Source organism: Nilaparvata lugens, chromosome 3, assembly GCF_014356525.2.
Source record: "Nilaparvata lugens isolate BPH chromosome 3, ASM1435652v1, whole genome shotgun sequence".
NCBI lineage: Eukaryota > Metazoa > Arthropoda > Insecta > Hemiptera > Delphacidae > Nilaparvata > Nilaparvata lugens.
In genome coordinates this window covers 57,382,240-57,400,473 of record NC_052506.1, presented here as the reverse complement: position 1 = coordinate 57,400,473, position 18,234 = coordinate 57,382,240, and the positions used below count along the sequence as shown (strand labels likewise).

Here is an 18,234-nt window from a genome sequence, read left to right as displayed (position 1 = left end):
TCATTTTTGAACGAAACACAAAATTCTATGTTGTAGTGTGTATCTCAAATGTTGCAATTTTAATAATTGGGAAGAGTAAAGATGTAATAAAATTGATTACGTATCATCTACAAAATATACACATCATATTATGTAGCATCTAAAAAATGGCGTCTGTTTTTGTCCAAACACTACTGTTGACGTTGATGACAGAGTGCCATTCAAGAGAAAACCTTCCTTTTCTGCTGTCAAGGAAACGTTGCTGGATAAATATTGGGGTTTTTTAGAAGTGGCGAATAAATAATTGACTGTATGGTGTAGCATTGATCAAAACTTCATTATTGGCTCTTACTTTTTCTAGAAAACGTCACTGTCAATAATTCTGCTTGCTGCGTGATTTTTTCTGTCACAATCAAGAAGATGTTATACATCATCTTCAGAACTGTATGGCTCCAACATGCCATACATTGAAACTATGGAATTAATAGAGCAGACCCTCCCTGGACGCGTCATTCCGCTTCATGGAGATGTGGAGTGGAATCTTCGGTCAACTGTCACCTTCTGACTATTATTTATCGGCTAGCTATAGACACGTGAGATAATAACACTCCAACAGAGCATTCCAACATGCAACACTTTGAACGAGTGTAGACAACTTCTCACAATGTCTACAGAAGTGTAAGGACAAAATCGGACACTATTCAAAAGATATGACTTTAAATCTAGTTAAAAATCAATCATAATTGATTTTTAACTGTATAAATGAATAAAAACATTAAATGAATAGATGCTATTTTCAATTTTAATGAATCCTTTCAATTTTAATGAGAAACATGTTACAAATATTAGAGTGACTATTAAATCGGAAGGAAATTATTACTTACAATACCAAAGAACTTCTGAACCTTATATATATTTTATATTTATGCCCTCACAGGGGTCACTACGGTACTAAGTTCCAAAGCAATGTACGGTGAATAAAACCATATATTATCAAAAAAATAAACCGCTAGTCGGCAACATGAGTCAATAAGTCAAGAGCAAAATATTAAGATCGCAGTTGAAAATGCAAAAAAATAGAAATGCAATAAAATTTTCTTAAGCAGGACTAAAGTAAAGTTCTAAATAGCGAATGTGCAAAGTTTAATTGTGGATATGATGGTTGTAAGTATTAAAAGATTTACCAAAATTTTGAAAATGGTTTGAGGAGAAAACGTTATTATTCACTAACTTGGATGAGAATTGTTGTAGTCATACTTGGAGGATGAAACATCGCAGAGCATTGCAGATTTACTTTCTGAAAATCATTCAACAGGATCTTTGTGTTTGAAAAACATTCTATTGAAAAATTACAATAAAATAACAATCTTCTTGATTCTTATCATCAATAAACTAAATAATAATAATAATATTATTATTATTATTATCAATAAACTAAAGTTTTGATAATTCATTTTTTGAAATAATCAAATCATCGTAATTAAGGCAAAATTGCCTTCCAATATACTATTTTAATTGGAATTAGAAGCGCACATAGCTCTACAGATAAATAATGAATATGAAGGAATGCCACAGTTATTTGATTCAAGTTGATTGAACGCCTAACTACGCAAAAATTAAGATATAATAGATTGATTCTAAAATATATAACAAACAGATTAATTCGCCTATGCGGCCGACTCTGCTATTTTAGATATACGGCATTTCGGATTGAAGTTATGTAGCCTATACATCTTGAAGATGTTTATTAATTTCCCAAGAAAGTATTTCTCAAAAAGAGAAAAAAGTATTTCTAAATTGTCTCTAAAGTGAGTATGTCTCAAGAATGGTTCTGTATTATACAATCAATAATATTATGCGAAGCGTTCACATAATAAATTTGTCAAAAACACAAATAAATGTTTTCTATTTTCATGTCTAAAATCAATATCCTAAACGTTTCTGAGATGTCCTTCATTTTAACAGAGAATCTGGCTGCATTAGGTCTAAACAGAAGTTTCTTAAAGGAAATATGTGAAATAAGGATTACCTCCAATTTCATCGTCGTCAGAGAAACTGTTGTCTGATGTTTGATCCTGGTCTGATGAGTGGTCTGTTTGTGAGTGAGACGGCTGCAGCTGCAGAGAGCTGCTTTCTGGCTGCAGCAGCAAAGAGCTGCTTTCTGGTTGCAGTTCGTCAGCAACTAGGGCATTCTGCTCAGCCAACTGCTTTTCGGTTTCCTCTCTCCAATCTGGTTTAACAATATCTTCCTCTATCTTTGTTTCCACACAGTCTTCGCTATCTAAAATTGTAAAAGATGTTAAATTGTTTCATCTATAACATTCTATACAATTATATTCTCTTATTCTATAATAATTATAACAAAACAAGTTTTGGATGAGCTGTATGAGCATTATCAGGCCTCAACAACAAAAATTATTAACTTGAAATTTTGAAAAATAAAAATTATTTATTAACGGTCCTGGTACCCTTTAATGGTTAATGGTTTAAATAGGCTATCAGAGAGTATTTAGAAAACGATTCAAACTATCAATAGCAAAACTTAATATGATAAGACAATTATTCAATGAAATTGTTCCAAGCCTCAATTATTGAGAAAGTTGTAAAGTTTTTCATGCCCACGGTATGATAGTGTTTTTCTATATTTACCTTGATCGAGAATTATTCACCAGGTACATAAGAACATAATTCCCAGTTTAGCCTAATGTTGAAATGAGTTCTAAGTTTCAAAACATAATTTGCAAGTAGATGAGGAAACTTGAGAGATGAATTCAAATCTTCCAGAGAGATTGAGACAAAGTTGAAATTTGGAATTTCATGCTCATAATTAACCAAGAAATATTTTCAATTCTTATTTAACCTCCCAATATTACAAAGTAAAACCCACTGGCAACAAAACTTTGAAAATGCAAAATAAGAAAATCTATAAACTAAGAACTATGAACATACAACTTATAGTTTGACTTGAAGTGATTTAGGCCGTTAAATGGAAATAACTAATACAATAAATAATTTATTAAATCCTACCAGATATTTCTGTTGATAATAGGACGTCTTGGAGGTCTAGAGCTTCAGCCAATAGCCTCTCTTTCTCCTGTACATCTCGTAGAATTGTTTCCGGACTACGAAGGTCAGGTTTAAAATCAACTGGTATTTCTAGATTACTCAAAATTTCCGACTTCGGCTTTCTTGCAAGTGAGGTTGTACTAGGTTCGGCAGCCATTATGTTACTAGATCTCTCACTGGCATTGTCTGCACTGTCTCTCTTTTCAATCGAATTTTGAAGATTGATAGCAGAATCATTATCATCTTTAACCATTGACGATTCATCAAGCTGTATAGAAACAAGTTTTGAATACTGAAATTTCAATCGACAAAATTAATTTTTTAAATGCAACAAATGTATACATACCATTATAATGTAAATCAAAACATTTGTAGAGAACGTGTTTCAGGAAACATACTTTGAAAATTATAGCATTACAATAATTATTACAGTTACACTTTTGGCTAAACAAAGATATACTCAATATTTTTATTTAAGAATCCAAGTACTACTTTGTATGTGTTTTTTAAATGTAGCAAGTTTGCCGAGTTATGCACTTTCTAATTACTGAGAAATTATTTAATGATTATAATAAGTAAAAGGTCTTTAATGACTGAGTTTTGATCGACCTTCTCGAACGATGGACAGTGTGATGTGACTCTATTTATTATTTTCTAATTAATAATAGAATAAAATTATAGAATAATTAGTATTTAATTGTATTTATTTATTTGGCGTGGAGCTAGCAACCCAACCCATAAAAAAAGTTGTTAGGAAACCAAACAATGAGCCTCGGACGGACAGGATGAACGGAAATTATAATGGAAAAGTCAAAACAAGATTTAAAGACATGGATATACGACTTGTAACTTGGAATGTTAGGACTATGTTACAGCCGGGAAAAATGCACGAAATTGCCAAGGAAATAGATAATTTTAAATTGGATGTTGTCGCAATACAGGAAATGAGGCGGCAAGGACAAGGTAGGATAGACAAAAAAGATTTCACTCTGCTGTATAGTGGAACAGAGGCAAGGTCTGGAATGAGTGGAGTAGGTTTTATTATTACCAGACGGTGGAAAAAGAGCATCCTAAGTTGGGCCCCAATTAACGAAAGAATTTGCCTTCTTAGATTGAAAGGAAAGTTCCGAATATTTCTCTGGTATCAGTGTATGCGCCTACGGAGGACAGCGACGAAGTGGGCAAAGATAGTTTTTACGACCTGATAGCCGCAGAATATTATGATTAACTACCGAAATATGACACCATTATGATACTGGGAGATTTTAATGCAAAAGTAGGAAAGGAGACTTATCTGAAGCCAGTAGCAGGAAAATACTCAATGCATGAGGAATGCAATGAGAATGATAGAAGGATAGTTCAATTTGCGGTAGAGAAGAGCTTAATAATCAAGAGCACATGCTCCCTCATGAAAATATTCATAAAGGTTCATGGAGAATACCTGGAACACAAAATGTGAAGCAGATATAACATGTGCTAATATCGGCAAGACATGCTTCATCTATCATTAAGAGGCCCAAACTGTGACTCTGACCATTACTTGGTGCGAGCAGTTCTCAGAGAAAGATTGGCGCTTGCAGTAGCTACTAAGGGGGAGAGAAGGATAAAGTGGGACGTGGAAAAACTGAGGCAGGGGGAGTGTTGGACAAGGTTTGAGCAAGAAATGGAAAGACGGCTCCCAAATGAACTATCGGAAACCCCTGAAGAATTTAATAGCAACAGAGCATGGAATGATATGAAGCACGCCATGACAGAGGTGATTAAAAACACTGTGGGAGAAAAAAGAATTGAAAGAAATAGAGAATGGTTCGATGAGGAATGTAGTAGGGCACTGCAAAGAAAGAATGAAGCATGGAGAGATATGATGGGTAGGGAAACACGGCTTAAAAGAGAGAGATACAAGGAACTCAGAAGAACTGCAAGCAAAATATGCAGGAAGAAAAAGAGAGAATGGCAAAAGACGCGATTAGAAGACATTGAGACGGCGTACCTGCGGAATGATGTAGGAGGATATTATCAGAGGGTCAATACAATAAAGAGAAGGTATCAACCAAGATTAAAATTATGTAAAGACCAAGAGGGACAAATAATTGGAGAAGAGAATAAAATATTGGAAGGATGGGAGGAATATCTCAAGGAGCAGCTGTGTAAAGAGAGAGATAATGAAGAGTTTGCCGAGGAAATAATGACTGCTGAGCCTCTAGTGGAGCCGCCGACCATGCGGGAAGTGCAGGAGGCTATCGACAAGCTGAAGAGTAATAAAGCACCTGCAAGTGATTATATACCTGCTGAGGTATATAAGTGTGGGGGACAAAAACTAACAAGATTATGTCATGAACTGATAACTGGAATATGGGTAAGTGAGGAAATTCCGGATGAATGGAAAAGAGGAATAATTTGTCCTATTTTTAAGAAAGGGGACAAACTCATGTGCAATAATTATAGGGGAATAACACTGCTCAACATAGCCTATAAAATCTTCTCCACAATTATTTTTAAGCGAGTGACGTTATATGCAGAGGAAGAACTCAGTGAAGTTCAGTGTGGGTTCAGAAACAACAGAGGGACAACGGACCAAATATTTGTAATGAGGCAGACAATGGAGAAGTGCTATGAGTTTGATGTAGACTTGCACATTGTATTTGTTGACTTCCGGCAGGCGTTCGACAGTGTAGACAGGAAGCAGTTACCTACAGTACTAACCAGGTGTGGTTTACCAAGAAAGTTGGTAAAAATGGCCTTACTCATAATGGAAGGTGCAAGAGTTGTGTCAGAATAGATAACAAGTTAAGTAAAGAATTTAGAGTGAATAGAGGCGTAAGGCAGGATGATGCACTCTCGGCAGTTATCTTTAACCTGGCACTTGATGTTATTCTTAAAGCACTGCAGACAAGCGGCAGTATTGTAACTAAGTCCAAGCAAGCATATGCGTACGCAGATGATGTGGTGCTTTTATCAAGAAGCAAAGCTGGTGTGGTTGACATGCTCTAAACTCTGAAAAATGAAGGAAAGAAGTTGGGTCTTGAGATTAATATAGAAAAATCTAAGTATCTTATGATGTCAGCAAACGAGAGAAGAAGACATTTTGGTGATCTGGAATGTGGGGGAGGAGTTTGGCTTCAGAATGTGAGGGAGTTCAAGTACTTGGGTTCGCTTCTCAATAGTGATTTGTGTTTCTATTTGTGTGACTTTGTCTTGTGCTTTTTTGGCTGGCTGACAATAAAATTGAATTTATTTATTTATTTATTTAGTGAGAACAAGGTACGAGAGGACATGGAAAGCAGGATTTTAGCTGCAAAGAAGGCGTACTTTGTCTACATGAAACTAATGAAGTCAAAGCTCTTATCACGCATGTCTAAGCTGCGGCTATACAAAACACTGATCAGACCAGTGGACACCTATGGTGCTGAGACGTGGACGCTGACTAGTAGAAAAGAGCAAGCATTGCGTGTTTTTGAGAGAAAAATTGTAAGGCGTATCATGGGACCAGTCAGAACAGAATATAGGTGGCGCATTAGAAATAATGAAGAGATTGCCGTGGACGCTGACTAGTAGAGAAGAGCAAGCATTGCGTGTTTTTGAGAGAAAAATTTTAAGGCATATCATGGGATCAGTCAGAACAGAATATAGGTGGCGCATTAGAAATTATGAAGAGATTGCCAATTTCATGGGACCCAGAAGATATTGTACGAGTTATAAAGGCGCAGCGGTTGAGATGGTTGGGGCATGTCCAGAGAATGGAGCACTGCAGGCTACCGCATAATTTGTTAAAAAGTAAAATGATTGGTACACGTAGAAGAGGAAGGCCCAGGAGGAGATGGCTGGAGGATGTGAGGGCCGATTTGCGTGTTTTGGGCGTCAGAGGATGGGAGAATGTGGCGGAGAGGAGAGACGATTGGAGGCGAATTGTGCAGGAGGCCAAGGTCCACATAGGACTGTAGCGCCAAAGAAAACTGTAAAAACTGTAATTGCATTTATGAAGTAGGAGGTACGATTATTCACAAGTCATCAAAAAGTTATAATAGTCGTAGTAAATAATTAATACATTCAATTTATTAATACTATATTTACACCATGTAGCGTATCAGTTATTCTTTAATTTTATTTGAATGAACCTATTCACATCTACTGGTAATTTATCGCAATGATAGAAAACAGCAACGTACAAACAAATTTCACTGAAGAATACGCTGCGCTGAGTGCTCAGTCGTACCCATCAAGTATTTGCACATATAAATGCGATTCATAAACTTTGCAATACAAGAGTAATGTGGATAATAGATCTTCTACTCTCACCTGAACATCTCGCACTAGTTGATTGCCATTCAAATTTGTGGAGCTCTGCTTGCTAGGAATGTCCTCATTGATATCATCTTCCGATGCAGCAGATTGAATACTTGGACTAACACTCACAGTATCCGAGTTGTCTGCAATTTAAGAGACATGGAATACTGTTTATTACTTTGATTATTTATGACATTGTAACACAATTCCAATTGATAATTTTTTCTACAGTAGGTGATGACAAAATAATTGAAGGATATAGTGTTTACAAAACGTAAATATGAAATACATGCCAAAGCGTATTACTTGTTTTCCGAGGTGGTAGTGACAGATGAAAGGCATTCCACATATCAATAGAATAGGTTTTCTACTATGGTTCTCTTCTCTGTTTATTATGAAATGGTGTAATTCCGCTTCTTCATCTTACAGAAAAATAACAAAATCGCTTGGAAAAAACTAGGCTATCAATTAAACAATTTAAACAATGGTAAAGCTGCAAAATGACGAAGAGCCTAATCAAAGAAAAAATGATAGTACCTGACGTAGCAGCAGCATTGGGGCTTCGAGGATCTTGTTTCTTATTTTTTCTCTTGCTTTTATTCGGTCCTTGATGTTTCGATGCCTTAATTGACAGAAATAGAGAGTTAATTTTCTCGTTGAATACACAAAGATTCATTTATAACAATTATACAACTAAATTCCGCTCATTTTATACCAAGCCAAAGCAACCACACAGTAAAGATGAAAAAGAAGATTATGAATGAATATGAAATTGCAATTATTTAAATTCTAATAAATAAATAAATAATGATGATTACACAAAATTCCAAATAATATGTTTTCAACTACACTGAAAACTTTTGTAACTTTGAATAATGATAACAGAAAGAATAAACAAATACTAAATCCCACAGCTCCAGGATGTGGCTCCGCATTTGAAAACCATTGTCAACCATAGAAACCAGAACTCCTCTCCTGGAAATTTAGCTATAGAAGTTTTCTTATAAATTTGGGTATAAAACTATTCTATGGGCCGGTTTCCGAGCTCGGGATTCAGCTAAGTTCTAGACTTTGAACAGCTGGAGTCAAAAAATTGACTTTCCGAAACTGGGCATAGTCGCAGTAAATATCCGCAGCAAAATAATCTTTATTTTCTCATTTCTATAATTGGAAACGTTTTTCCTTGACGAAATAAAACATTCCTAAATAATTAAAAATAGCTGAAACTTTACACTATTTTCTCTTTATTTTATTCAATTTTCTAGTTTATCGAAATTTAATTTAAACGTGGACTGCAACTACGCCCAGTTTCGGAAAGCCAATTTTCTGACTCCAGCTGTTCAAAGTCTAGAACTTAGCTAAATCCCGAGCTCGGAAACCGGCCCTTGACTCATTTTGATTAGAACGTTGCATGAAAAATGATTCTCACAATTTTAGTTCAGCAAATTATTAACAGAATATCTATTCGATGTGTTCTTTTTCTATTGCAGTTTTGGCCACTCTGGGTAAAGGAATATTTGAAAAAGTTGTGAACATTAACGATTTGCAAAAGTGAGTAAGCTGATTATTATTGATATTAGTATATTAATATTAAATTCTAGTGAGGAAATGCTATAAACGCTATACTATATCAATTATTTACTAATTATTCGTCCAGGTGGGTATTATAAACCTCTATGTTTGGTTAAAATATGAAATTATTTATTTTAGCTGAAATATGAAAAAATGAGAAGGATTTGCTTCTTACAATCTTTTTGGATGAAAATATAATTTCATCGAACTGTTGTTGTCCGATTGTGTCTAACGATTGATGTTGGCTTTTGCAGTGAGATCGACGGAGAGCTCTGTGATGTTTTCACCGTTGAGCGCCACAACAGGAGGCAGCTCGAACGCCTCATCTGCAGTCAACACTATATCTGCCTGTCCGTCACTAATATGGCTGTAACAGACGAAAACAACGGCTATGTACAGATCTATTATTGAATATTTCAATTAATTATCAATTGTCATAACATTCTCAGAAAATTAAAAGAAATAATAGGTATATAATAAGTTCTATGTATAGGGACAACATGACGAATATTACAAATATAGATTATATAATGGGGATTCCAAAAAAATGAATACACTCATAATTTATCGACAGTGAATGTAAACAGAACAGAATAACAAACAGCTATAAATTTTGCTTGGTATTGTCGTTTGCTCGCATAAAAACTAAACCCGTTTTAGACCGCCCTAGCGACGTCTTCGGGCGATGTAGCTAGCACGTATTATATGCAAGCTGTCAACAGTTCACACAAAACAATATTTTTTCACCCTTTTTGTATTTAATCACAGTTTAATCTATGGTCGAGTGGTATCATTGTTTATGACGGAGCGACAGCTACGTTGGAAACTGCATTGTCGATGCGTATTATGGAGCGTCAGCGACGCTACGCCGGTTTGAAATTGACAGATTAATCAATATATCTTTCTAAAGACGTCATTCGAGCTACATACGGCGGTCTGAAACGGCCTGCCAGTGCGTTACCAATATATTCACTGTCAAAGAGTGTTTACATTTTCTTGGATACCTCTGTATATTTGCCTGAAAACTAACGTTATGTAGCCAATTACTGTAATAGATTGCAATTGGAATAATCAGCAGCTAAATTATAGCTTATTTTGATTACACAATTTATTATATTTTATTATAAAATGAATCATGAATGATAATTTAATTACATAATTAGTCGGTTACAACCGACTGCAGTTAGAACCCTATACTTTCTTCGCAGATAAACAAGATTTGATTGACTCAGTCTTTACACATTCATAGTTTTATAGTTTGGAAGAGTTCTTAGGGGGTTCTGCCATATCAGTCAATCTTAACTAATTTACAGATAGAAATTCACAGCATTTCACTTGAACTTTTATTTAATAATTATTGTTTTTAACTAATTGATTGATTCACTTTTTTTTCTTGTAGTGTTTTTTATTGTTGTTTATATTGTGAAGGGTTATACCTGTCTCCTGTCGGTGACGGCACTTATCTGAGGGTTAATTCCTGTTTTGGGAAGTACCCTAGTCACACGAAATAGGGAAAATGTCTAGAGTATACTAGATTATTTTCCTGACAATTAATCAAAGGATTAATTGTACTATTTTTTCTCAAGATCAAGTAACTCGATGATGGGTTACTATTAGCCTCTGAAATGAATATGATATTAGCAAATAAATAAGCTATAAGCAAGGTCGAACACAGGGTCACTAAGGAACAACATGTGATGACAAGTTGCATTTATTGAAATTCACTAAATCATATAAGAATATTGTTGGTTCAATAAGTAATAAATGAATTTGATAATGAAGGGTTAAGCCCATAAACAATATAATTTGAATTTTTAAAAGTTCTTTCAAGTTTATAAATTTATTAAGGATGAGCATGTAGTGCTTTCACCCAAGGGTTGCCCGACTCAAGTTTGGACAGTGTAACGTCAGAATTTTTACAAACGATATACCAGTTTGTCTATGGAAAATTGAGTCGAAGAGATTTTGAAATAATGATATTATAAAATCACTCACATAATATGGGCCCATAATATACGCGCACTCACTCATGAAGATTTGTTCACTGCATGGCTGCATGGCATCATATTAGGCTTCATTATTTGGCTCGCGATTTTAATAATTGATAACTCCTTTTTAACTGAGACTTGGCAATCAAATTAAATTCTAACGTTACGGGAACTCTACATTAATTGAATTCAGCACTCTTACATAAATTTAACAAAGAAACATTTAAAACGACAAAAAATACAAAAAGGAGTTACAAACGACTCTCCATTAGCGTGCTCAGTTAATCTCTCTCTTCTTCTTCCTTCTTCTCAGAAATTGAGAAGCAAGGCTTGGGGAAGAAAAGTTCACATGACCAGTTAATGACCAATCACTGGTCAGAAAAACAAATCTACCAATAGGATGGCTACAATGAAGAAAATGAGCTCAGGTGTGCCATATAGAATAAATAAATAATTTTACAAATAAAAATGAGAAAACAAGCAAAAAAAATATAGGGGAACAATGAGCATATTTTTCAGCAGGTCAGAGTATACAAAAAACAATATAATAAAATTGAAAAATCGAAGCAAGCAGTCAACAACCAGAAACAGACATGCCGGTTATCAGCTGACTGATAAGGTAGCTGGCTCAGTTGCATCGAGAAACTAACCCTTATTGTAAACAAACATTCATTATGCTGTTATAGGTTATTCGAAAACCATTTACAACTGTTTGTGAATCTGGATCTTAATAAATGAATATATCATAGATTTTGTTGTTATTTCAACAACCAATAAAGGTGGGTAGTCGTAATTTTTAGCTTATTAGTATAGAAAGTTGCTTATCAAAGCTGTTTGGCGAATCTCACCGTGACAATATTTATGAACAATTTATTGTTGTTAGTTTTTACATTATGACGAACTGCCTAACATTGTAAAAATATTTACATGCAAAGAATATTTGATTGAATAGATAAAAGAAAGGTCACTTTCCGTAACAGTGTAAGATATATTACAGATACGGGATACAGGTACTATCCCAAAACAAAACGTGCATAGATTAACTGTACTCACCCATTCATTGATCGTTGAACAGCGGATGAGTTGAGGAATGGTTTGAATTTGTTGGCGCTTTCTTTCAGTCTTTTTGTAATGTCCATTAATGTGTCAGCTACGGGTGCAACGTGTAGTTCGGAGAATATCGAGCCGCTCCCAGAACCACCTGCTCAAATACAAGCATACCTTCAATTATGCCTATACATTTATTGATTATTCAATTATATACAATTCATTTAAATGATATGAGAGAATCAGAGCTATTCCTCACTCAACTGTAATATTTATAACTGTTCCTTACACAAGAAGAGTTCAAGTTCAAGAAGAATCACAGGAGTTTACAACAATTTACATATATATCAGTCAATTTTTGTATCAACCATATCATATAATTAAATTATTCGGAGTAAATAGCAAACACTCCTAGAATATTCTCATTTGACAACAATACTAAACCACTGAACCACATAATTATACATACTTTATATATTTAATGAAATACGAGTAGTAGTTGTTGAGACTTGATAACTTAAATATTTGATAAAGTTTTGTTAAAATTAAGCTTACACTGTATAAGGCTGTATAAATTCTAAGGCTGTGCTCACACTGAATAAGTTTCTCTCCTAAGCTGCTTACAGACTTACGCGCCACGAATAAGTGCATTTCGACTCTCATTAGCCGATGATATGCTTATCATCAGGCCGTACACAGGTTTTATGGGCCTCGGGCAAAATCACCTGACCGGGCCCCTTATACCTGGGGGTCAGGGGGATATGGAATACCCGCCTGAAAGAGGGGGGTCCGGGGGTTCTCCCCCGAAACGAATAAAGGAAAAAATAACCAAAATTATTAATCTATAAAAACAAACTCAGTAACTTGAAAGAAGATTTTTCTAATGACGCGGTTATAGACTTGGCTGTAGATTTGAGAGGAACGCTTTCTGTGATTGCCGAGAGACGCCATCATAGACTTGATTCCAAATATTATTGGTGTTTTGAATGAATGAGACGGTTGGATTTCTGATAACAGTAGGCTACGAAAGGAGCTGACTGAGCTTTCGGGAGAAAATAAACTCCTGATTAATCGTTTAGAGGAAGAGAAAAATAGGAAGAAGTCAAGTTTTCAGGATACTTTAATCAATGAAGGAATAGCAGAAAAAGAAGTAAAATTATTAAAAGAGAAGATTGATCTGTCCTAGGTTCCTTTCTATTTATTGTTTACATTAATGACCTTCCTAAATCAGTTCCAAATGAATCAGTCTTTTATGCAGATGACACAACTCTTTTGTGCTCTAATAAATCTTCAACGATTAATTCAATAATGACAAGTTATTTGTGAGAAAGAGCTGACCTCTGGTTTTCAGCAAATAAGTTGATTGTGAATAAAAAAAAGACTGAGTTAATCACATTTAGCATAGAAAACAGTAAAGCTACTAGGAATTAATCCTGATTCTAAGCTAACTTGGACTAGCCATACTGATTCACTTAGTAGCAGACTTGATAGAGTAATATTTTTATTGAAGAAGTTGAAATCTTGTACCAGTGCTAATCTTGCTCTTACTGCATATTAAGCTTTTTTCACTCAGATCTACAATATGGAACTCTGTTATGGAGTTATTCTAGTGATGCAAAAGATTTTATTCTTTGTCAAAAAAGAGCGCTGCACCAGCTCCATTATAATGATGTGTTAAGTGGAATGTCTCTTGAAAAATAAGCATAGCTGCAATTTAGAATTGTATAGTTCAATATTGTATCACATCAATTTGAGTAAAATTTTTATCATAATATACAATAATGCAATACAATAATATACATAGTTGATACCTTGAATAGGATTGTCTTCTGAACTACTCCATCTTTATCAGATTGCCATATTCGAAAGCCAGATCGACAAGTGTAGACAACAGGGTCCATGGGTCGCAAGAGTTGTGATTTGAAAGTTCCTCCCAATCGACATAACCTTACGACGGAAATCAATTATTACAATTTTCAAGCATAAAATATAATTCTCATTGAAAAATATTACTGAAATTTATGAAAATATGCCTTCTCAATTCCTATTACAAAGAAAGAATAGATTTTAAAAGAAAAACTCCATTAGAGTTTACTTTAATTGCTCTCTTAGTAAATGTAACTTTATTGGACACATCAATCAAGCTACCTTGAACAAAACTTGACGGATAATTAGTAAGGTAGGAATGAAGAATCAAAAAGGATGATATAGTATAGATAATATATAAAACATTATTAAGAAATCGAAAGAAAGTACCTGTTGAAGACTCAAAAAGCATGAGACGAGTACGGTATTATACAAGGGATTCATCAGTTTAATTGGAAAAACTGAATTTTAGTAAAGATTTGACAAATCCTTACACCCTTTCTCACAGGTCACTGGATGGAATATTGAATAAAAAAAGGAATATACCAAATTTAATATACTTTCCACTTTTCACTAGACAATAGAAGAAATTATGAAAGTATGCCTTGATTAAATAGGCGATATGCTCACCTGTTTCTTTCTTTTTGCCCAACTTGGACAACTTTCCAGTTATCATTTTTGAAAACTATAATGCACCGGAATTCTGTTGCTACCAGCAGTGTTTGTCTGTTGTGATTGAAACTTAGTTGAACGATTCTGTACTTTTCATTCAACACTTCACAGGCTTTGCTCAAATTCTGCAATTAGAAGAGAATTGTATTAAATTAAAATTAGCTTTATCGTGATATTTAATGCATGTATCACCCTCTATTAGTCGAATATAGAAAGTATATATCGTATCACCACAACTTTCATTAGTAGTAGGCTTATATTTCTATTAGGCCTAGTCTAATTTTATGAATATTGGATAATATATTGACTTATATATAATACATAATATAAATGGCCCAATACACATAGAAGACTGTCTTTATTATCTCTAGTTACATAATACAGCAGAATTTAATATATGCAAAGATCTTGACGATTGGAATCATTTATTAAATCACAACCATCAAAGTATTGCAATGAGAAAAAAGGTGCTAGCCCAAGTCATCTTCTGTTCCTAAATTTTAAGAAATAATGATGGACTATAAAATGTTATAACTTCGTTGAAGCTGAGACACTGTGTTACTTGTAAATATTTGAAAAGACACTTACTTTTCTTGGAGTATTGAGGAATGAATTTCACTCCTGAGGAGGAGCTTCATCAGCCTGACACCAGGGGCGCTTGCTTACTATGGGTTGGACTGTATGGCCAAAATGTGTGAAATTTCAAATAAAATGCAATATTTTCACAAATTTTGGCCACACAGTCCAACCCATAGTAAGCAAGCGCCCCTGGTGGGGCAAAAGAAAGGAGACGGGGTCGCGCTACCTGTGCACTGGGCTATTGTTCCAAAAAAGTGCATCCTCCACTACTCTCGTCTTCGTTCTCCCAACTCTCGACTAGCATACTTTATTGTCCTCTGATTCCGCTTCATTACCCTCATTAGTGGTCCCGTGTGCTTTCTTAAACGCAATTCTAGCTGGTATCTGGTAGCACCAACTTATCTATTACTTTGCACCTTACATATTCTGTTACTTGTATTTTCTGCAATAATTATTGAATGTATAAATCATTGATCAAGAACATGTAATTATTGTATTATTCGCAATGGTTGATTTGATGAAACTCAACTTGCTCACAAGCTGTAAACAGACTCACTTGAGTTACATAAATTCGATACTTATTGAACATACGATTTTTTGGCGTACTTTCAAATTCTATTAGATTAAAAACAACTTGGCAAACATATTATGTGTATCATGTGTTTGTCAAGTCCCATTCAATCTCGTAGAATTTATAAGGACGGCTAACAAATGTACGTCCAAAAATCGATGTGGGCTTTACACACCACGTACGTTCTACTAAATTTGTACTTGTCATTTAGTGTAATGTGTGTCTATCCAATCACTGTATGTTACCACTGGTTTACAGTTGAAAGTGCCTTCAAGTAACCACACTGGTCTACCAATATATTGCTCGGAGTAGAAACCTTAACAATAGACCACGAAAATGTCGAAATTCCATAACAATAGGTGACCACTGAAGGGTCTCTAGAACTTTCTACCTGTACATCCAATGTTTTCGGCGGCCCCGTCTCATTTCTTTAACCCCCCCCCCCATGGTGTCAGGCAGATGAAGCTCCTCCTCAGAAGTGTCTGAAGTACAACAAAGTTATTATATAGTGTTTCGTCATGGAAAGCAACATAACTATAAAATAATTGTCTTTTCAGTACCTAGAATTTTCAGAGTACAAGATCAATCTCGAATTTGAACAAATAGTCATCATACGATAACGTGAGAAGAACTCAAGATCAATAGAATATAGCCTACTCACCATATAAAAATCTATTTCGGTGAAAACAACTATTCCAAAAATGTCCCCGCTGAATAGTTTCTGTCCATTTACACTCCATTCAAGAGCAGTTACCTCACAAGAGTGCATTCCTCCAACTGTGAAGGTTTCAACCTGCAATATTAACAAACAGATAGTATTCAAACGAATAGAAAGAAAATTGAGAATATTGTGATTGAACAATGTATATAAATTTTTCAAAATATTAATTTGATAATAAGTTGATTTCGACCAAAACTGCTAAAGTTGGGGAGAATCATGGTATAGATGGTTCAGGCACAAGAAAAGTTTGTCAGCTTAGCTGGATGCAGTTAGTGCAAGAGAAACAGAGCGTATAACTCTCCTTACGCCGTCGCAATTACAAACTTTTTCTCGTGCCTGAACCATCTATACATGTATTCGAGCATACTTGTTTTTGATTTACTTCAGTAGTAATCCAAAATAAACAGTTTCTATGAAATTATTATCTAGGCACTTCGATACCTATGAGTTATTTAATCAAAATTTGAAAGATAAATAGCTCAAGGTTTGCCTTTTACTCTCCTAATCATTTTAATGATTAGTTTCATTTGCACAAATAATGAAGAAGAACGTTGAGTATTATGGTGATCTTTGTACATTAATTCAATGGGATACATACATTATATGCATAGGGCTAGTGCTGGCTACTGAAAAATATCATAATATTTATAACATGATGCGCATAAAAAAGTTACTATAAAACTATCTTGCCCGGCCCAGATTCGAACCCGGGACCGTTGGTTTAAAATGTAAACCACTCGACTATCGCCACTCGGCATTTTTGAATTACAAAACTTTTACTGTACTTTAAACCGCTCAAATATTTGTGTTTGTCTGATGGCTTACATTGCTGCTGTAATTTTGTTTGAGAGCATCAGGTATCTCCTCTGGTATTGGCTTCGGAAGTTTAAATATTGTAACGGTGCCATTTTTGTCTCCAGCCGCAACCATATAATCGACGCTGGAAACCGCTCTAACACAAGTGATGCTTGCACCGGATCTCTGAAAGCATTGTAGAGATAACAGAACATTTATTTCACCAAGATAGATGAATACAAAATATTGATTAATTTCTTCCAATGTAGATTATAAATTTCAAGTAAAGTAATTACTCATCAGAGATCAACGATTTATGGTTTGACTATATTAGAATACCATACGTAAGTTATTGAAAAAAAGGAATAAAAAAGATAGATCTTATTCAATCTAAGTATCGAAAGGAAAACATGTTGTTTTATAATAATTAAGATGGAAAAAATCTAACTTTTCATAACTAATAATTTATAATTTTATTTAGATTGTTTAAATTATTACTCAATACAGTATTGTGAATAAACCAATAACCTCTTTGCACTCAAAAACTCTTTGCTCTCAACAACAAAACCAAGTACGATACATGATGGTGTACCAAGAACCTGACATGGTAAAGAAATGAAATTTTGAATATCATTTCCTCAATTATTTTGAAAAATAAAGTTCGTGCTCTTAGCTAGTAAATGTAAATGGAAAAGTAAATGGATTGGGATTTTTAGTAGAATATCATGGTTGAGTAAATGAAGTGAAAGGAAACCCCAATGGGGGCTAATATTTTAGAAAAAAAGGTAGTCTATATAATATGAAGAGCCAGCTAGCACTTGTACAAAAAATGAGCAGCATGTTTGTTGAGTGAATAGAGGCTAGGAGGAGGATGAGGAGGAGAAGGAGGAGAGGTCAAACTTGAACACGCTCACTACAGAATTCAGCATGTCAGAGGTGACAAGAGGCAAATGGTTGAGGAAGCCAAGGTCTACATATTTATCAGAGAGTTTTCGTTTTGTTATCAGTAAAATTATAATTAGGCTAAAGTAAAATGTTTGAAAATGAAGAAAATACTAGTCTAAAGTTCGTCTTGTAGGACACCTATTAAATCT

General features: G+C 34.5%; 1 protein-coding gene across 1 annotated transcript in view; it reads right to left on the bottom strand.

The window, feature by feature from the left end:
• Positions 1-18,234, bottom strand: part of LOC111054204 (tectonin beta-propeller repeat-containing protein 2) — a 38,070-nt gene that overhangs the window by 16,465 nt on the left and 3,371 nt on the right. Inside the window, exons 2-11 of the mRNA XM_039422843.1 lie at positions 17,171-17,326; positions 16,286-16,417; positions 14,433-14,599; positions 13,748-13,883; positions 9,077-9,181; positions 7,867-7,951; positions 7,342-7,472; positions 3,007-3,337; positions 2,009-2,260; positions 1,211-1,276 (exon numbers count right to left, since the gene is read on the bottom strand). Coding sequence (XP_039278777.1) covers positions 1,211-1,276; positions 2,009-2,260; positions 3,007-3,337; positions 7,342-7,472; positions 7,867-7,951; positions 9,077-9,181; positions 13,748-13,883; positions 14,433-14,599; positions 16,286-16,417; positions 17,171-17,326 — 1,561 coding nt within the window. The remainder of the gene's footprint in view (positions 1-1,210; positions 1,277-2,008; positions 2,261-3,006; positions 3,338-7,341; positions 7,473-7,866; positions 7,952-9,076; positions 9,182-13,747; positions 13,884-14,432; positions 14,600-16,285; positions 16,418-17,170; positions 17,327-18,234) is intronic.